The sequence below is a fragment of the Rhinolophus sinicus genome, linkage group LG10, assembly GCF_036562045.2.
Source record: "Rhinolophus sinicus isolate RSC01 linkage group LG10, ASM3656204v1, whole genome shotgun sequence".
In the NCBI taxonomy this organism is placed as follows: Eukaryota; Metazoa; Chordata; class Mammalia; order Chiroptera; family Rhinolophidae; genus Rhinolophus; species Rhinolophus sinicus.
Genome location: NC_133759.1, coordinates 31,106,597 through 31,128,603, shown reverse-complemented (window position 1 = coordinate 31,128,603; position 22,007 = coordinate 31,106,597). Strand labels below are relative to the sequence as shown.

The following is a 22,007-nucleotide window of genomic DNA, read 5'->3' as shown; positions in this document are numbered from 1 at the left end:
CTACTGAAATACTGCTGCAATCTTCAACAGGGATAATGTGAAGTGAAACAAGTTGGAGACGAAAACCACATATTGTATACCATATATGTGGAATGTCCAGAATAGACAAGTCTGTAGAAACCGAATATAGATTAGTGGTTATTTAGTGCTGGGAGGGGAGGAGGAATGGGGAGAATGAGGATTGACTGCTAATAGTTACAGGGCTTCATTTTGGAGGTCATGCAATGTTCCACATTCCGCAATTAGATTATGGGGATGATTGAACAACTCTGTAAATATATAAAAAATTAACTTGTGTATTTTAATCAAGTGAACTTTATAGTACGTGAATTGTATCTTAATAAAGCTCTTGAAAAATTCAACTTGGGATATACTATTGGCTTTCCTAAATAAATAAGCCTGTGGATTCTCTTAAAGAGCTATGTTCTGGTGCACTTGGGGTTAAGGGGTGTCCAACACGTTCTGGGGGATCTCAGAAGCCCGAGAGTTTAGGGAAGGATAGATTGAAAAGCAGGATGGGGAACAGATGTTGTCAAATCATCTTATTTTCTCCCTTTAGTCGCCCGGAGCGACACCACGCCCCTTCCTTGTCTCCTAGCAACCCGCGCCCGTTTGGTGCTCTTCCTCAAGCCTCCCTCCTTCGTAACTTCCGCTCCGCGGCAGGAAGTGAAATCAGAGCCGGCGGCTTTCCCGGGAGTTCGGTGTTTGCGGTGCGTGCAGAGCTGAAAAAGTATTTTTCTGGAACTGGCGGCCTCTCGCTCTGTCCCGATTTCCACCTCCCTGCCAGGTGGCGAGGCCCTCGAGGAGTATCGCGGGCCTCGAGGGTCCAGAGGTCCGCGGGAGTGGAAGGCCAGGCCCGAGAACGTATGGCCCTTAGGGCATAGTAGGGGGCTGGCGGGGGCAACTCCCTGGGTATCGGTGCAGGCTCTTCAGCCCGGCTTCATCTGTCTGCAGCGGCCCTGTGAGCTTTCCCACTTCTCCCCCGCGGACCGCCAGGATTCCTGGAGATTGGGACTTTCTGTGTCCCTCCCCCAGCGTTTCGCCTCCTGCCTTTGAAGGAAGAGCTCTCAGATAGAAGACTCACCCGCCTTCTTCCCAGCTCAGACCCTGAAGTGGCCCACCATGTCCTCAGTGTGAGCTAGTGACCGACTTGTGACACTTTCCGCAGTCCTGGGGTAAATGTTTATATGTGCGCATGGCCTTGTGTGTATATGTGTCTTTATTTCCTGAAATATCTGAGCTAGGAGAACCCTGAGCTGTGTTTGGCAAGTGTGTATTTTGGTTTACTTCTCATTAACATCCCTACCAAGGGTTCTCCCATGTCGTTGCAAACCAGACATCTTTGTGTCTTCTGTTAGCTGGGTGGGAATGCACACTAGAATTGGTTTGCAAAGGCCCAGGAGATAATTGATTTTTTGGATGTTAGCCTGATCTTTGAGGAGTTCAGTGACCTATTTGTATTAATATTAGGCCATTCTTAAATCAGTTTTAACTTTTTAATGTGTTTGTGTCTTATGGCCGTGACTACAAGTTCTTCTTGGACAAAGACTGGGTTATAAAGTACTGTTTTGACTCTCATAACCCCAAGCACAATACCAAACATTTAGTAAAGACTTAGTAATTTTAAATTTTAAATATCAGAAAATACGCATTTTAACATTTTCAACTATATTGAAGGGGCCTATTTAAATACAGTTCAGCTCCTAGAAAAGACAACATAAAATAACAAGCTCTTTTTAGATAAATGTCCGAAATTTAGAGGCTTCCTAGAAGGGTAGGTACAATGCTCTCAGTGGAAGAGAAATGTGGTGCATATATCTTTTAGGAAGAGATCAAATAAAGAGTTGTGTTTCATTGCTTGTTTCTTTTTCCTTTTGTCTTTTTAAAGAAAATAGGTGTTGTATCCTAACTTACTGACCAGAAGTGCTTGCTGCCATTATGGGAAATCAGCTTGCTGGCATTGCTCCTTCCCAGATCCTTTCTGTGGAGAGTTATTTCTCAGACATCCATGACTTTGAATATGATAAGAGCCTGGGGAGTACTCGGTTTTTTAAAGTTGCTCGAGCAAAGCATCGAGAAGGCCTGGTGGTTGTGAAAGTCTTTGCAATTCAGGATCCCACATTGCCGTTAACCAGCTATAAACAAGAGCTGGAGGAACTGAAAATCAGGCTTCATTCTGCACAGAACTGTCTACCTTTCCAGAAAGCAGCAGAAAAAGCATCTGAGAAAGCAGCCATGCTCTTTAGGCAGTATGTGCGGGACAACCTCTATGATCGCATCAGTACCCGTCCGTTCTTAAATAACATTGAGAAGCGTTGGATCGCTTTCCAGATTCTGACAGCTGTGGACCAAGCACACAAATCTGGAGTCCGTCATGGGGACATCAAGACTGAGAATGTCATGGTCACCAGTTGGAACTGGGTCCTTCTAACTGATTTTGCCAGTTTTAAACCCACTTACCTTCCGGAGGACAACCCAGCAGATTTCAACTATTTCTTTGACACTTCACGGAGGAGAACTTGTTATATTGCTCCTGAACGTTTTGTTGATGGTGGATTGTTTTCCACTGAGTTAGAATATATGAGGGATCCTTCCACTCCACTTGTAGACTTAAATAGTAATCAGAGAACAAGAGGAGAGTTGAAGCGAGCAATGGACATCTTTTCAGCAGGTATTTGGGTCTGTCAAATTTCCTAAGGGAGTTTGTGTGCATTTATTTTAACTCTTGAACATAGAAACATAGCTTTAAAAAAAAAATCTCCGTATGTTGAAAAATTAATTTCTTTGTATGTGCTCATACAGTATTTCAGATACATGCAGCATTCTTTCATTGGACATTTTTAAGTGCTTGGAAAATGCAGGAGCAGTTCATTCATTCAAACATTTTAAGAAATACTTGGATTCTTCTGTATGTGTCAGGCACTGTTTTAAGCCCTAGAGACATAGATGGATAATTATGTCCCTTTTCAAAGTGCTTACACTTTAATAGGGAGATAGATACGGTATTGAGAAAGGACATTTCAGTGCACAGTGGCTTGCTGTGGTGGTGATAAGCATAGGGTCCTGTTACAGGAACATGTAGATACTTAAATTAATCTCCATGGTGGTGATGGTACGGTACAGAGGCAGGATCAGGAAAGGCCTCTTTATTGGAAGGATTATATTTAAACAAACCTGGAAGATGACTGGGAGCTAGCTACGGTAAGGGGAGTTTGTTTTAAAGCAGAGTGTGTTGCTCATACAAAGACTAAAAGACCCGATCATGATGCCCTGATTTATTAGGGCACTGTAAGTAGGTTAGTATATCTATCTGGAATGTAGGGTGTGAGGTAAGCAAGGCCCAGGTCAGAAAGAGTCTGGCGTGCCCATGCTAGTCTTTCGAGACATCGTCAGATACGTGTTTTAGACAAAACACTGACTAGCGTGGAGAGTGGATTGCTGGGGAGCTACACTGGAGAGACCCGAAAACTGGATTGTAGTAAATTGCCACAGTCCAGGTAAGACACAATCCTGACTGGCTTAAAGTTGTGACAGTTGGAGAGGGAGCAAAGCATAATTGACCCTTAAACGATGCAGGGGTGAGGGGCACCGACCCCCGGTGCAGTTGAAAATCCAAAGGTAACTTTTGAGTTCCCAAGACTTAATTACCAATAGCCTCCTGTTGACCAATAACATAAACAGTCAATTAACACATATTTTTTGTGTTACAGTATTATATACTCTATTTTTACATTATAGTAAGCTAGAGAAAAGAAAATGTTAAGAAAAATCGTAAGATTGGTCTGTGAGTTTTTTCAAATTGTTGAAAATCTCCCCCAAATTTTCTAATATATCACAAAAAATCTGTGTCTAAGTGGGCCCGTGCAATTCAAACCTGTGTTGTTCAAGGGTCAACTGTAATGCATAAGAGATACTTAGTAGGTAGAATTGTTAGGACTTAGTGATTGTTTGGAGGAGAAAGTCAAGAACACCCCCCACACTTTCCCCATAACTTCCCCCCTCCCCACCCCCTGCCTGGGAATCCGGGCGGATGTTCTGCTGGTCACTGAGCTAGGAGAGACTGGTGCAGGAACAGGTAGGGGTAGGAAGATGGCGTCTGTATTAGAGATGTGGAGTTGAGGGTGTCTGGGGGATTTCCCGGAGAAGATGTGTAACAGGCAGTTGGTTATAAAGGCGTGGGGCGTAGACATGTGGGATGGAGATGGAGATTAGGTAGTTATCAGGAAATAGAGGTTGTAATTGTAGCCAAGGGAATGAGTTTGTAGCCAGGGAGAGTTTGTAGAGAAGTGATTCTTAAGCTTTTTTGGATCTCCTTAAAGAATTTGATGAAGTTAGTGGCCTCCTTAACTGGAAAAAAGTACCACGCATTCATATTCATCATTTCACATATACAGGCCACATGAGCTTGGGCCATGATTCAGGTGTGAACTTCTGGGAGGAGCAGTGGGCTGAGGATGGTATCCTGAGGAATACCATATGAACTCTGGCAGCAGAGCCATTTTTTGTAAATTTTGCAAAGGTTGGGTTTAATCTTTTTCTCACCTGTAGGTTTACTACAAAGAAAACATAAATTAAGCTGTATTTTAGGTTACTTAGGAAAAGTAACTTAATGAAGAAGTATATTTTATCTAGGGGGAGCGAATGGATGAGACTTATTACACAGGATTGTACCTCTGTTGGTCCATTCAGCTCACTAATATGTGTCCCAAGATAATACCGAGCGTTTTTTGATAAGATAGGGTTAGCCTCAATGCTGTAGATATAACAAGTTAGAAATGTAATTCATCAGAGTCCCAACTTTCTTGATTAGTGAATTTATCTAAATTGTTATTGAACCATGTCTACATTTTAAACTTACTGTTCAGTAACTAGAACTCCGTTAGCTCAGAAATGTGACCACTTTCTAGTTTCAGGGGATCATTTATAGTTGTTGTTTTGTTTTTTTTTTTTGAGGTATAATCGCCATAGACCATTTTGTTAGTTTCAGGTGTACAACATAATGATTCCCCATTTGTATATATTGTGAAATGATCACCACAATAAGTCGTTAACATCTGGCATCGTACATAGTTGCAAAACATTTTTTCTTGTGATGAGAAGTTTTAAAATCTCTCTTAGCAGCTTTCAATCATGCAATATACAGTTTCACTAACTATAGTCATCATGCCGTACATTCTACCCCATGACTTATTTATTTTATAACTGGAAGTTTGTTACAGTTTTAAAATTTCAGGGCTTGATGAAGAGTTTATATTTGTCCTTTCTGTGCACATTATAGTTTTGTAAACTTCAACAAAATTCTTACTCAGCATTTGTTTTTCCAGACTAAAGAGCCCTACATTATTTTGGCTAAAGATAGGCCCTTTCATTCCTTTGAAAGAGGTGGAGGGGATCTGTCCAACTCCCATGGCTCCTGAGATTTGATTTAGGCTCTTTGGGGTTTGAATGTTACTTTTCCCATCTTGATGCATATCTGTCCATGGTTCCCGGCTGCTTGTTTGGGAGAAGTGTATATATTTCTGTCTCTGGTCACATACATGGGTAGAGCTTTTTTTTTTTGCTGGAGATTTTTCATTCATTCGGTTGACAAACATTTGAGTCTTGATTATGTGTAGGCACTGTGTTGTGTAGATGTTGGGAATACAGCTGTAAACAAGACTGACAAAAGTTTTTGCCTTCATGGAGCTTTTCTAGTGGGGAAGAGATAGACTAAGCAAGTAAATAAGAAAGTTAATCTTGGTTAGTGATAAATGCTATAACAAAGTATGACAAAGGCTGGTAAGGGACTACTTTAGATAAAATGGTCAGGTAAGGCCTCTCTGAGAACATACCATTTGAGCAGACATCTGAATGATAAGAAGGACTCAGTCATGATAGAGACAAGATGAATAACGTGTTCCATAGTCAAGTACCACCCAATAACACTCCTACAATAACATTATAAAGCTGCAAGGAAAAAACCCTTTATGCACCTCTGTATTAGTTAGCTAGGGCTGCCATGACAAAATACCCCAGGCTGGAGAGCTTACACAGAAATTTATTTCTCCAGTTTCTGGAGGCTGGAAATCCAAGATCAGGAAGCCAGCAGGGTTGGTTTCTCTTGAGGTCACTCTCCTTGGTTATATATAGCCGCCTCTTCTTGGTGTTCTCACATGCCTTTTCCCTGGTGTCCCTTCTTCTGAGGACACCGGCCATAATGGATTAGAGTCCCACCTTTATGACCTCATTTAACCTTAATTACCTCCCTAAAGGCCCTCTCTCCAAGTACAGTCATAAGATGCTGCCTTCAACATTTGAATTTGGGAGGGGGGACACTTTTTATTTGGAAATAATTTCAAACTTATAAACCTTAAAAACTTGCAAACTTGCAGAAAGAAAAATAGTACCTAGAATACCAATATATCCTTTACCCAGAGTCACCTGTTGTTAATATTTTGCTCCAATCGCTTTATTTGTACCTTTTCTCTGCACTCCCCCTCACGCCCCTCCCACCCCCTACACTGCCATGATTTTTTCCTGAATAAGTTACATACATCATGGCCCTTTACTCCTAAATACTTCAGTGTATATTCCTAAGATTAGGGATAGTCTCTTATAAACACTTACGTAGTTTCATGTTGTACTTATCAACTACAGCAAATTTAACATGAGTACAGTAGTTTACATTTTTTATTCTAATTTTGTATTTGATTCAACAATGTCCCTTAGAGCATATTTCTTGCTCCAGGACAGAACCCAGTCTAGAGTCAGATACTACATTTCGTTGTCATGTCTCTTTAGCCTCCTTTAATCTATAACATTTCCACAGCCTTTCTTTGTAATTATGACATGGACATTTTTTGAAGAATACCTCTCCCCTTAAATTTTTAAAAATTACTTTTATACTTTTTAGTTTTAAATGATAGACTCAAAGGAAGCTGCAAAAATTGTGAAGAACCCTTCCCCTAGCTTCCCTCAGTGGTGACATATCATATGACTAGTACCATATCAAAATCAGGAATCAACATTGGTGCATTACTGTTAACTAGAGGAGACCTTACTCAGTTTTCACCAGCTTTTGCATGCACGGTGTGTGTGTGCCATCCCACCACTTTCTTTTTTTAATAGAATGTTGTTCATTTGGGGTTTGTCTGTTGTTTCCTTGTGATTACATTCAGGTTATTCATTCTCAGTAGAAATAGTATATAGGTGAGGATGTGTTGTCACGGTATCACCTCTGCAGGCAAATGGTATCTGATGGTCAAGGTCTTGCCCAGTTTCTCCCCTTTATAGTTACTTTTGGAAAAAATTCCTTGTAACTAATGAGCAACCTGTGGGAAGAAACTTTAAGACCATGCAAATATCCTGCCAGTCATCACCGTTTCCTCCTTGATTTGGCATCCATTGATTCTTGCCTGATCCAACCTTTACTGCGATGGTTGTAAAATGATGATTTTCCAACTCCAGTATTCCCTCCACATTTACCAGTAGGCCCTCAGCATTCTACGATACTCAGGTGTCTCCCGTTTCCCCTCTTTTATTTCTTTGTTATTGGTGTGGATTCCTGCAATCAGTTAATTAATCCTGTTCATTCCTGCAATCAGTTTGCTAGTATTTTTGGAGGATTTTTAACGGGTATGTCCATCAAGGATATTGGTCTGTAGTTTTCTCATGATGTCTTGATCTGATTTCCTATAAAGGTAATAATATTGGCATCATAGAATGAATTGGGAGGTGTTCCCTCCTTTTCTATTTTTTGGGAGAATTTGTGAAGGATGGGTGTTAAGCCCTTTAACATTTGATGGAATTCACCTGTTAAGGCATAAGGCCTCTTGGCTTAGGCTTTTCGTTGTGGGAAGTTTTTCATAACCAATTCAACCTCTTTACTTATATGGCTTATCCAGATTTTCTATTTCTTTTTAAGTCAGATTTGGTAATCTATTTCTAGGAATCTGTCCATTTCATTTAGGTTATCTAATTTGTTGTCACCCAGGTGTTCAACATATGCTCTTACAGTTCTTTTCATTTCTGTCCAGGTGGTAGTAGGGTCCTTTTTCCACCCCAGTCTTTATTGTTCCCTTCCTTCTGTTTGCTTTGATTTCAGTTTACTTTTTTCGTTTCTTAACATGCACGTTAGGTTATTGTTTTGAGTTTCTCCTTTTGAATATGGATGTTTATAGTTATATAGTTATATATTTCCTCATATTTTTGTATGTTATATTTTCTAATTTCCCTTTGATGCATTGGTTATTTAGCAGTGTGTTTAATTCCTACATATTTGTGAATTTTTCAAATTTTCTTCAGTTACTGATTTCTTATTTCATTCCGTTATGGTTTAAAGAACATAATTTGTATGATTTCAGTTTTTTCGACTTAGTGAGGCTTGTTTTATGGCCTAGCATATGGTCTAATCTGGAGTGTTTCATGTGTACTTAAGGAGGGTTTTGTATTCTGTTGCTAGGTGAGTGTTCCTTTGATGTCTGTTAGATCCAGCTGGTTCATAGCATTGTTCAGTTCAATTTTCTTGGTTAGGATGTTTTTAAGAGGTATTTTTAAGTCTCTTATTCTAAAACTTGACACTATATAGATAGAAATTAATTTAAGAAACTTATTGAGTGTTTATTATTGTCTTAGTTGATGGAGACTTTTTAGTGAATAAAATAGACAAAAATCCCTTCCTCATGGAGTTCGCGTTCTAGTGGGTATATAATAAATAAATAAATGTTTAAAATGTATAATTTGGTAGTTGATGCTGTGGGGGAAAAACAGCCAGAAAAGGGGAAAGGGAATGTGCCAGGTGAGAAGTATGGGATAATTGTGGTTGAGGGGCTTGCAGTTTTAAACTGGGCAGTCAAGAAAACTCTTACTGCTAAAATGACATTTGGTTAAAGATCTGAAGGAGGCAGAGTTACAAGCCATGTGGATACTTGGGGCAATAGCATTCCAGGCAGAAGGACCTGATAATAAATGCAAAGGCTGTGAGCTAAGGTTATTTAAGGATCTCTTTAAGACTTGTTAAATGCATGTTATATAATAATTGAATGAAACAGCTTGGTCCTTTTGGGAATGCAAATACTTTTTTTATTCCTTGTTTGAAGATTATGTAAGTGCAAAATTGATTGGGTTGTCTCTCCTTCCCTCTCTAATCTTACAGCCACGCTTATTAGCATTTCTAATTTTATATTTGTGTTTGTTCACTAGTTTATGTCTCCCTTCTTTCATGGGGGCAGGGATTTTATCTGTTTTTATGCATTACGAGAGCCTAGGGTATAGTAGACGCCTAATAACTTTTTTGTTAATGATGAATAAATGAATTGTCAGCTATGACTTCCAGTAGTTCCTTATGAACTTAATGTCTGTGACTCCATACGTAAAAAAAAAAGCCACTGTATTTCTAGGGACTTTTAATCTTTTAATCTATTTATCTCTAAATATATGTGTTTATACACACATTCATTTTAAATTATAGAAGTAGGAAGTAATTTTAGTTTTCATTTATTTTCATTAAAGTTTATTGGGGTGACAATTATTAGTAAAGTTACGTAGGTTTCAGGTATGCAATTCTATAATACATCATCTATATATCACATTGTGTTCACCACCCAGAGCCAGTTCTGCTTCCATCACCATATATTTGATCCCTTTTACCCTCATCTATCACCTCCCTCCCTCCTTACCCTCTGGTAACCACTAAACTATTGTCTGTGTCTGTGAGTTTTTGTTTCTTCATTTGTTTGTCTTGTTCCCTTGTTTTCAGTTTTATATACCACATATCAGTGAAATCATATAGTTCTCGACTTTTTCTATCTGACTTATTTCACTTAGCATTATACTCTCAAGATCCATCCATGTTGTTGCAAATGGCAATGTCGAAAAATTGAGTGTGCATTTTTTGACTTTATTCTTTTAGAAACTGATGATTAGGCAATAAACATTTTCCCTGTCTTTCTTGATTGTGGTTGTATATTAAAATTTTTAATTCAGTTTACTTTGGGTTTCACATTTTGTTTTTTAATCTCTAGCTCTTTTTTTTTAAACTTTTGTTTATTTTAAGTGTGTTTTTCCAGGACCCATCAGCTCCAAGTCAAGTAGTTGTTTCAATCTAGTTGTGGAGGGCGGAGCTCACAGTGGTCCCTGTGGGGATCAAACCGGCGACCTTGTTGTAAGAGCACCGCGCTCTAACCAACTGAGCTAACCGGCTGCTCCTGGGTTTCACATTTTGAGTTTTTTGAATTCTCTGAATTCTGCATCTATGTTAATGATATCTTGCATTTCATATTTTAATGGAATTATATCTGCTATTTTCCAGGTTGCGTGATAGCTGAGCTTTTTACAGAAGGTGTACCACTATTTGATCTCTCTCAACTTTTGGCTTATAGAAATGGACAGTTTTTCCCTGAACAAGTGCTAAATAAAATTGAAGATCGCAGTATCAGAGATTTGGTAACTATGCTACAATTATTTGCCATAAAGAATTTAATAGAATTATGTTCTTGTGCATTGGTCATCTGCTGTCTGGAATATTGCAAATTTGGAGCAAAGCAATAAAGCCCTATAGACTAATACAAACAGCTTACTGTTTTTACTTTGTTACGGAGAAATGTACAATTATTTTCCCTTTCTCAGACACAGAGCTCATTTGACTTAATTTGTTTATACACGTACACACACGCGCACCCATCTTCCCTTAATAATCTTTAGCTCTGCTTTGGGTAGATTTAGAAGAAAGTAAGGAGGTACCTCGGGGTTAGAGAGTTTGTCCAGGATAGAGCTTGCTGGTAAGAAATGATAAGACATATCTAACGTGAAGGCAGTAGGGAACATCAACTTGAATGTAATACAGCAGCGTAGGGCTGTTGCACATAAAGAAGCAACTGGCTTTGTATACCTCCCTTGACTCCAGGGCAGTTCTAGGAGGGGAGATACAGAATCACAAATTAGTGTAGTAGAACAGATATGAGGAATTCTGTGGGAGGTCATACAAGCCATTTATACACATCACTGTTGGAGGGGATCTTTTTAAAGCCAGTCAGTATAGGAAGCTGATGTTTATGATGATGACTCTGAGTCATGAAATGCATATGGCATATTGGAAGTATTCTTTCAAAAGTCACGTTTCCTCTTTTCTAGTACATTTGATTCCCCCAAGTTCAATGCAAGGCTCCTATTTAGAATATAAACAGAAAGCTCAAAAAACTTGATATATTTTTTTGATATTTTAAGTGTTTAAATAATGACTGGTATACTGTGAAGGTCTAGGAATGATTAAACTATGCTTGGTGTATTGAAAAAAAATTCCTTATGATGTTAGAAAATGTAAGATAAATTCTAATTAGGTTGTATCATATCTAGTGTTTGTAGGATTTAACATCTCTTTCACACTACTTGAAAAATTTAAACCTCCAATTCCCTTTTTGACCAGGTCCTAGAGCTGCACTAAAACTGTGTGTGCCCTTGGACTTGTGAATATAAGGCTCTAAACCAAAACCCTGATACGGAAATAGATTTCAGGGGTTCTGTGATTCTTCTCAGAATTGTGTGTAGCTTTGTAAGCAAAAATTGTGTGTATCCGTTTTTCTATAGAGAAAATCCCATTGGCTCCCTCAGATTCTCAGTGGTATCTCCTGCTGACAAAAGTTTAAGCATCCTTGAGTTGTGGGCAGCATCATATTATTCCCCCGTCTTAATAAACGGGGAATGTTGAACAGGACGTACCTCTTCCCTATGTGTCTGGGCTATCTGTAATATGTTAGTATGTAATTTCTTGTTGCTTTTTAGGACAATAGTAGAGTCACATGTTACTCAGCAGTCGGGTTCTGAAAGTAGTTTGAAGGGCAGAGATTGAGAAGTACCTTCTCAAAAATCCTTTAAATCACGTGTAAGATGCCCTTGTAGCTTTCATCTGGTTTCATTTGCTGTTCCCAAATCTATTTTTCACCCCTGTTTCCCCTTGGTATAGGTAACTCAGATGATTCACCGTGAGCCGGAAAAGCGGTTAGAGGCAGAAGACTACTTAAAGCAGCAGCGTGGCAATGCCTTTCCTGAAATATTTTACACTTTCCTTCAGCCCTACATGGCCCAGTTTGCAAAGGAAACGTTTCTTTCTGCAGATGAGCGCATCCTGGTGATACGGAAGGATTTGGGCAACATCATTCACAATCTCTGTGGACATGACCTGCCGGAAAGAGCAGAAGGAGAACCGAAGGAAAACGGGCTGGTCATTTTGGTGTCTGTTATCACATCCTGTCTGCAGACCCTTAAGTACTGTGATTCCAAACTTGCCGCTTTGGAATTGATTCTCCATTTGGCCCCACGATTGAGTGTAGAAATTCTTTTGGATCGGATTACACCATATCTTTTGCATTTTAGCAATGACTCTGTTCCTAGAGTGAGGGCCGAAGCCTTAAGGACATTGACCAAAGTTCTAGCTCTTGTCAAAGAGGTTCCTCGCAATGATGTCAATATCTACCCGGAATATATCCTGCCGGGCATAGCCCACTTAGCCCAAGACGATGCTACTATTGTTAGACTAGCCTATGCTGGTAAGAGATTATTGTCCAAGGAATAGCCACTCACATTTTGGAAGTTAGTGACTATAATACCTCTTGTTTCTCGGATTTCTTTGGGAATTCCAAGAGTTTACTTTGATCCTTGAATTATTTGTGTACATTTTAGTAGTATTTATAGCTAATCTGTTCCTGGGACTCAACTTTTGTGTGTACTCTGATTTTTGAAGCGATCTGAGTTGTCAAGTAAAAAGAATATAATACAGAATTTTACTGGGGTATTACATTTAATTGGAAGTAAGATTTATGTTTACAAGTATGTGCTTTTGAGTTAGTGTCTTTAGGCCTTTATAAAGTTCCTCTGAACAAATAAACTTGTTTCAATATCAAGTTTAGGGTCTTTAAGAGCGATCTGTTGTTGAACACGATTTATTTTGCTGGGTAATTTTGTGTTGAAAGAATGTCACCTACTAACTTACTGAATTTTAAGGTCCTTTTAGTTAATATAGTGCTTAGGATGTGTGGCTTCTCTGTGATGAGATGGGTGTGTTGTGTAACACACCTATGTGTTTTACTTGTAATTCTCACTCATAAAATGACGTGATACAGATTCATGTTTTTAGCTCCCCAGATTAATTCTGGATGCTTTTTTCATAGAAATGTCATTGAAATGTTTACATGATAATTCCATAATTCATTTCTAAGATGTAATCTGATGGCTCTCAGGGATTCTGTTTTAAGTCTTTGTAAATAGTACATAACGTGGTGATGATGATGTCACTTTTTTGAAAGACACTTGCTTAGTTTATTCATTTTACAATTTGTCTGCATTTTAATGGAACATGTGAAAATTGGTCTTTGGACTCTGTCTGGCCTGATTGCTAGGCACATCCACAAAGTGATTGGTGGTGGTTGGTTTTTTACTTTTCCCCTATATATAACTTACTTATTTTTATCTATCTACCTATTTATTTATGTATGGTTTCTAGTTTCCATAATTGTGTAGGTATGCACTTTAGGCCTAGAATATCCAGGATTTCTTTAAGATATGTCTGAGTTTGTCATTTGTAACAAAATATATTTATAATTCACTTGGTAAATATAAATAATAGAGTTAGATAAAATTAAGTGAAAGAAAAGTTTATAGGTTTTAAAAACAAGCTGTATCTTTAGAGTTTCATGACCTGCTTTTGGCCCAGTATATATCTTGGTCTGTTCTCAATTATGTTAATTAGGTAAGGTTCTGATGTATAGGTACCACATTAACATATTGACATTCAATTACTAACAGTCATAATATAAAAATAATGATACTGTTTATTGGAAAACCTGCCATGTGTCAGGATATCTACTGCTCAAGGTTGTTGTAAGGGTTAGTTGCAAGAGATACATAGATTCTAAGATAAATTCTAGATCCTAAAATATATAGATTCTAAGATCTATATATATATCTATTACAACTAACTCCTTGCAACAACCTTGAGCAGTGCATATGTTATATATATGTACCTTCAGTTTTCAAGTGAGGAAATTGGGAATGGGAAAGGTTTAAAAACATGACCCGAATGTATCTGGTCTAATTCTTTCTCAGTTCTCAGAGTTGCTGATCTAGACCTTGATTTTGAAGCAACCCTGCATTTCTTTGGTCTTCTGGTTCTTTATGATGAGAGTCCAGGGTTAGTGCCAGTACCTTACAGTGTCCCTTTGTCGTGGCTTGGAGCATGATAAAGCTACCTTTTTTTATAGAGCCAGAAATCTATTTGTACTTGTGAGGTTAAATATAATTAAACCATACATGCCAGTAATTATAAAGTTTAAAATCAGTTTTTAAATTTCTTTTACAATATCCTTTTTTAACTCAGATGCTAGTATAAATTTGTGTCTTGTGTACACTTTCAAGTGCTTTGTGGTTTATAACCTTAAATGGGGAAATAAGCATAGATCTACTTAGATTTTAGAGGTTCATTGAAAAGTAAGAGACTTTTCCTAATAAAGATATATTCATTAAAGTGGGGATATTCATCTAGAATTTTGAATTTTATCAGAGGATGTCCCAGAATTTCCCCATCTTTAGGGTGAGCAAGGATTACAGGGCATTGATATCTTGCTTACTTAGAGGTAAATTTTGTTCTGTTCAGAACAGTGTCGAAACTGGGAGGGGTGCGGAGGGGGACTCCAAGATGAAAGGAATAACTATATTCAGTAGACTCAAAAATCTCAGCTATTACAAGATGCATCTCAATTTGAGATGGAAAAAGTGAGTCTTAGAATCAATAAAATAATGTAGTTAAACTTTATGTTCAGTGCTGTTCACTGCTAAGAAGGAAAAGAGTAGAGTCTGGCTGGTATGGTCATATGTTAAGCACAGAAGTGGGAGAGAAGGAAGAGAGAGACAGGAATAAATAAAAATGGAAGGAAGAAGACGGTATAAGCAATAGAGTAGATATAATTAATAGCAAATGATACAGCAGAAATTAGAAGAAGGTACTTTCACAGTGGTAAGGAGTATCAGATAGTCTTAATAGATTATCAGACAGAAAAAGGAAAAAATACAACTGCACAGTCTCACACTTTGGTTCACCAAGAACTTCAGCGTATCACTTGTAAAGCAATCCAACAATGGTTGATTCAGTTTGGTAATGGCTCTTTGAAGTAGATGTGACTCATTTACGTGTGAGGAAACTGAGACTTAGATTGGTTAAGCAGCCAACTAATAAGGGGCAGGGTTTTGAGCCAACGTCTGTGTGATTGCAAAGCCCAGCTTGATCTGTTATTATCATGGGAATGTTTGTTAGTCTAATATCAGACATGTTGAAAGAGTAGGTCGCCATAGAAGGATTACTTTTTTTTTTGCCTCAATAGATTTGAGAGCAATATTTTGAGTTATTTTTATATATTTTTAAAGATACGTAAGTTTCATTATTAAAACTGGTAGTTTGGGGATAGTTATGAAATTTGTCACTAAAATATGATTAGGTTAAGTGCTAAATTGAAAAGTTCTACTTTTTCCCCTTAGTGTTATGATTATTATTTTTATGTATAAAGAATTAGGGAGGAAAAGTTATAAACATTAAGATTATAATTATAGTTTTTCTTCCTTTTATAGAAAACATAGCTCTGCTGGCAGAAACAGCTTTGAGATTTCTGGAATTAGTACAATTAAAAAATCTCAATATGGAAAATGACCCAAATAGTGAAGAAATAGATGAAGTGACACATCCCAATGGAAATTATGACACAGGTAGTATGGTTTTCTCTTATAGATTTCTTGTTACTTAGAATGAACTGCTAACGTGAACTTTCAATACATTATTTGTAATTTTCATGTAAGATGAAAGAATACCAGGTGTATGGATGAGAAGGGTCCCTGTTTTCTGATGGTTCTCTCTGTTCTCGAACACTGTTATCTAGCCAGAAAATGATCAGCCTTTTGCCACAGATTGTAAGCTTAATTGATTTGCAGCCAGAATTGTGTCAACAGTAAGGCTAGCTGAATTATATTCTTATCAGGTAAAAAATGGAAACATCATAGCTAAAGAATTGAAACCTCCTCTCCTTATGTGAATATTATGAGTATCCTTTATTGTAAACTGTTTATTTCATACTATCTATCAAAACCCATTCCTTTTACTGTAAAGGAACAGATGTGATGGTAAACTCTTTGAGGTCAGAGTTCCTGTCTTAAGTTCCTTTACATCCATCCAGCTCTTAACAGGCCTTTAGTTAGTATTGATTGAGTTCAAGATTTAGAAGTGAGATAATATGCTTAGATCTGTTTCAAGGTGTTTCTAGTTGAGAAAAACTAGAGAAACATAGTTTTCATATTTTATGCTGTAGACAACTGTAATGGCTCTGTTACTTGTTAAAATGACATCATTTTTAGACAGAATAATTATCTGCAGTTGAAGACAATGAAATAATTTTGAACTTACAGAAGGATGTATCAGAAAGGAAATCCTCACTTTTTCCGTGGAATTACTTAGAAAATAATACTATTTTATGTTCTATAACCAGGTAATTGGACATTTTTAGATAATGAAGTTAGGTGTCAAAACTTTTTGGGAGTTAATCTGAAATTTTTCTTAATGTGGACATATAATTTTGCGTATCAGACTGCCGTTTCCCTTGACAGTGGCTGCATCAGTAGTGGCCTCTGCTCTCATTCATTTAGCCATTGGCTAAGTGTGAAACATGGCTGTGCATTAGGCAATTTTGTGCCTGCTCTAAGCACTGGGATACAGGAGTGAGTGAGACAAAAGATCCCTGCTCTTGAGCTTACATTTCAGTAAGGGAAAGACAGACAGCTAAGTAAATAAATAAATGAAAAGGGGAGGGTGAGTAGGAGATAAGGTCAGAGAAGAAGGCAGTGGCCAGATTTAGCCTTGACAAGACTTGCAGTGTATTTTCTGGCTTTCTGAAATACAACAAATTGATACTTAAAAATGCTTTCTAAAAGTATTGCCCTGTACCATCGGATTATATCCTGAACCAGTCCAGTATTTTTAAGTCCTTGATTAGGTTGATCTTATTGCAGCAGGATGATTGCCTTTCTGCTGCTTCCCCATAGTTTTCTCCTTGAGCTTCATAAATAGAGCTATTTGATTAGTGAGATAGTAATACTTGTGGCATCACCTTATTAGGATGTTTTTCAGTTTCATATTTCAGTTTCCCATCTATTGTATCCTTCAAAGCTTTGAATAGTGGAAAAACTTAGTTACTGTAGACTTTCTATGGTGGCTTCTGTCTTCATTCCATTTCTCCAAGGAGTAAGAAAAAAGTGGGGTCTATATGTATAGAGGAAAAAAGAATTGAACCTATCTTTACTTTTTTTTTTGTTTTAGAGCTCCAAGCCTTACATGAAATGGTGCAGCAGAAAGTTGTCACCTTGCTAAGTGACCCTGAAAATATCGTGAAGCAAACTTTAATGGAAAATGGAATAACACGGCTGTGTGTATTCTTTGGACGTCAGAAAGCCAATGATGTTTTATTGTCCCACATGATTACTTTCCTAAATGATAAGAATGATTGGCATCTACGTGGAGCTTTTTTTGATAGTATAGTTGGTATGTTGTTTTTTTTTAATTCATCCTTAAGATTTTAAATTATCTTCTCAAACAAATACTTCCGTGCAATCTGAAAGGTGACAGTCCTACCAAATTTTATTAATAATGAAATGAGTTCCTAGTATTTCTGTCTGTCATCATACTGCTTTTGGATGATAGAAGTATCTTAGTTGATCAAAGCATTGGTTAATTAAACTGTGATACATCCATATGAAGGAATACCACGTGGTCATTAAAAACTTTTTTAAAAGAATATTTAATGACATGGGAGAGCATCATGAAATATTATTAAAGTGACTGAAGTAGGTTGTAGATCTACTTAAAGTATGATTCCAGTTGTGTAAAGGTAACAGAGACAAATCATACATATTTATAAAGGCTGGAATATATTTGGTGTGAATAGTGGTTATATGGGGCTGGGATTGTAGGTAATCGTTTTCTATATATTTTCCTGTGTTTGTCAAATTTTCTACAGTAAACATAGCTTTTACAATCAGAAAATAACGGTTAGAGTATAATTATAATTGAAAATCAGCATAATTAGAAAATTAACACGGGTTGCTTTGTGTACACTGAAAATTTGAAAAACTAAGTAGCTTTTTGCACTCTATTTTTCAAAATGTTGCAATTCTTGATTTTCAGATTTATCTAAAGAGGAAAGATATATTTTATCTGCATGACTCCTATTACATTTAGATTCAAAATTAGACATAAAGTGGACTTTATTTTGAGTCGGTTGTCACTTTTGATAAAGGATTTAATATTTTTCTTTTTGAATAATAACTGATTCCTTTCCATCTGATTGTACTATCTTTTTAATTTTAGATTTAGTCAATTATGAAATACTATATACTAAAGCCATGCTATTATGATTACCCACTAACCTTTTTTATATCAATTTAGACATGATCATAATAGCTCGTGTGTTAAACTCAAAAGGTTTAAAGACTCCTACACATTGGAAAGTTTCACTGGTATTCATACTTTATCACATAGTAGCTGAAAACTATAGGGTTTAGACTTTGGTTCTCAATAATATGGGAAAGTAACTGCTAAAAGGTTTGCCTTTGGATGTTTTTCCTAAAAAATAAAAAAAGGAAGGAAACTCATACGGCAACAGTATTAATATTTCTGCAAATGCTCTCATAATGTTTTGGAGAAAAGCGTACTGCCTACTTTTGAAAAGCTTTGAAATTGCCTGCTGGTCTTGCTTTGTTATTACCAAAGATTACTGTACCTCCTCTTTTCCAGCATCTTTAGTTTTTTTGTTTGTGCATTATTTTATTGATTCAGTTCAGTCTAGCGTCTCAGACTCTGTCTAACTCAGTTCCTGAATTCAGTATACTTTGCTTCTCACATCTTTGTTCTTTTTTCAAATAATTTTATTTTTATTCCTTTTCTTGGGAAATGATGGTTCTTAGAACTTTTCATTTATTGGCAAATTCATGTGTATTTTAAAACATGCTTTTATGTAACTTTTTTCATTTAAAATAATTTTCATTGATTTTTTGTTTGTTTATAAAAGTAATACATGCTTACTGTAGAAAATTTGGAAAATAAGAAACCAAGAAGAAAACAAATCATGTTTAATCCTACAACCCATAACCCATGTACAATCTCTATTAATGCTTTGGTGTTTTTTTCCCTGTGGGTTTTCTCCTTCTCTTTCCATCGCATCTATTTGGTTCTGTCATACACGCTGAGAGGCGCTGTTGGGTACTGGTTAAAAGTAGGCATTCTAGAGCCAGATTGTTGGGTTTAATCTCTGGTTTTGTCACGTACTTTTTGTGGTTTTGGAGAAATCATTAATCTCTTTTGTACCTTAGTTTCCCTATCTAAGATGGGAAGAATAATAATCCCTATCTATTGGTTGTTCATTGGTTGTTGTAAAGATAAAATGATTTAACATATGTAATAGTGCCTGGTACATAAGTGCTATGTGTCTATATATTACTTCTCAATCTTATTTTATTATTTCTTGAACTTTTTTCCAGTAATGTATATTCTAAGCTTTTTCTCATGTCAATAAAAATTCTTTGAAACCATATTTAATAGATCAAAATACTCCATTATATAGCTTCACCAAAATTTATTTAACTCTTCTGTTCAACATTTAAATTATTTAAATTTTTTTCTATCATATAGATAATTTTTTATGTAAGTATCTGTTTCTGATTATTTTCTCAGGCTACAAGTCTGGAATTTTAATTACTGGGTTAAACAATATGAATGTATTTTTAAAAATCTTGACAAAGCTTTTCAAAAAGATTGTATTTCCCACTCTGAACAGCCTTATTTGACTACTGCATACTTCCAGTATGGAACAGGCTTCAATTAACCTTTGCCTGTTGGTAGGGTAAAGTGATACCTTGTTTTGATTAGTGTATTTCTTTGCTTATTAGTGAAGGTGAAAAACTTTCTCATGTGTTTTCTTTTTTTATTAACACTTTAAAAAACAATTCCCGTTCCTCTCCTTTGGCAACCATCAGCTTGTTCTCTCTATGTGTCTGTTTCTATTTTTTGTTTATTCATTTTTGTTTTTTTGATTCCACATAAAAGTGAAATCATGTAATTGTCAAAACTTTCTCCTGTTGATTACTTATTCATCTTATTCTATGAATTTTTAATGTATTATTTTGGCCCATTTTTTCTAATGGTGTTAATGCTTGTTGATATTTTTTAGCCGTATGTATGTATGTATGTATGTATGTATGTATGTATATATACACCTTAAGAACATTAAATAACTTATTTCAATGGCAAAAATTTTTCTCAAATAACTTAATTATTTTTATGTTTTTTTAAATAATTTTTATGTTGTAAATTTATTTGATCTTTACTTTGTGTTTTTTTTTACTTTTGTGCCTAAAGGCTTTTCCCATTCCAGAATTAGGGTACTAATCTCTGTTGGGTGCGTGTCTTTTTTTTAAAATGCTTTATTTTTTGTACTTAACTGCTTAACTGATCTTTATTTTGGGCTGTGGTGTGAAGTAAAATCTAAATTTTCCTCAGAAATATAACCATTTTTCTAATAATATTTATTAAATACTTCATTTTTTTCCCATTGATTTGTGAAGCTTCTATTGTCATCTGTTGTATGCTTATGTCTTTTAGGGTCAATTTTCTGGGTATCTATTCTATTTCCTTGATTTCTTAATCTTGTACTCAATATTATACTCTCAATTCTTATATTTTAATTATTATGTATTTATTATTAATACTTGTATCGGGTAGGATAAGTTCCCCAGATGCCACACTTCTTTTCCAAAATCTTTTGCGCTGTCTTAGCTCACTATACATTTCAGTTTGTAAATTTCCTAAATATAATCCACTAGAATATTAGATAGCATTTTTTTCCTCTTATTATAGAAAAAAATTCTAAAATTATTTTTCATTTATAGGGAAAATATGCTTTTGTAAATTTAAAATTTATCCAAAATTTATAAAGAAATATTTGGAAAGCAATAGTTGCACTTTCCAGAGGCAGCTATAATTATTTGTTTTTGGTTTGGTATCTTCCGGTGATTATTGCCATACCTCTAGAATTTTCATATTACTATTTTTAGAATTGTCAACGTTAGACTTTATTTCTTGACTTTGTTCTATACTAGATGAAGATTCAATTCACTCATACCTGATCCTTTGTCCCTGTTTTTGAGATATAGATCACTATTTTCAGTGCTTTAGTTTTCAGTTTGTTGTTATAATTTTAAATAATTAAACCTATTTCTTATTGGTCTTCTGATTTGGTTTGGACTACAAGAATATTAGTGCTCCTTTCTTTCTCTCTACCTCTCCTTTTTCTTTTGGTGGTTGATAATTTGTTAGTTGACAACTCAGCTAACAATTGCATTGCTATAGTTGATAATATCTACATTCTGTTCTGTAATCGTAATAGTCTTTTGTGCATTGTATAAAGTGATTCTAAAAGTTCGAAACAAAATTTACATGATTATGAATGTGTAAATGTTATTGACTATAGAGCCAGATAGTATATTATTTATATTTACTTCACCACGGTTCCAGTGCTGTGACTCCTTTGTCTTTGATGAGAATACTTGTAGTATCAAAGTCGATGGATTATTTTTTCTATCCTCTGTCAATTACTAAATACATTGCACATTTTAATTTATTTTATATTTATACCATGACTTTCTTGAACAAAGTTTTTGTTTGTCCTGGAATTTCAGATTCCTTTGTTTTCCTTTTATAGAGAAAAGTAATATACCTTCTTCATCTTATCTGTAATATCTAGTGCCTTCCTTACCAATTTTGTCTATTGTTTATAATCTATTCCATTTTTCTTCTTAACATCTTTGAAATTTATTGGCTTTTAATTCTAATTTCAGCTGATTGATTTCTAGATGTTTGCTAGGTATTATCCTTTTTTCCCCCTTGAATTCTTGGGTTATATCTACTATTTTGTACATTCTACATCTTTTTAATTTTGCTGGAGTAT

At 36.0% G+C, this 22,007-nt stretch overlaps 1 protein-coding gene across 1 annotated transcript in view; it reads left to right on the top strand.

The window, feature by feature from the left end:
• The first annotated feature begins 654 nt into the window (after positions 1–654).
• The window catches only part of PIK3R4 (phosphoinositide-3-kinase regulatory subunit 4), a 59,673-nt gene continuing 38,320 nt past the window's right edge, over positions 655–22,007 (top strand). The window contains exons 1-6 of the mRNA XM_019725969.2: positions 655–1,175; positions 1,889–2,671; positions 10,289–10,422; positions 11,939–12,521; positions 15,592–15,726; positions 17,327–17,548. Of these exons, the coding sequence (XP_019581528.2) occupies positions 1,939–2,671; positions 10,289–10,422; positions 11,939–12,521; positions 15,592–15,726; positions 17,327–17,548 (1,807 nt within the window). The 5' untranslated portion in view covers positions 655–1,175; positions 1,889–1,938. The remainder of the gene's footprint in view (positions 1,176–1,888; positions 2,672–10,288; positions 10,423–11,938; positions 12,522–15,591; positions 15,727–17,326; positions 17,549–22,007) is intronic.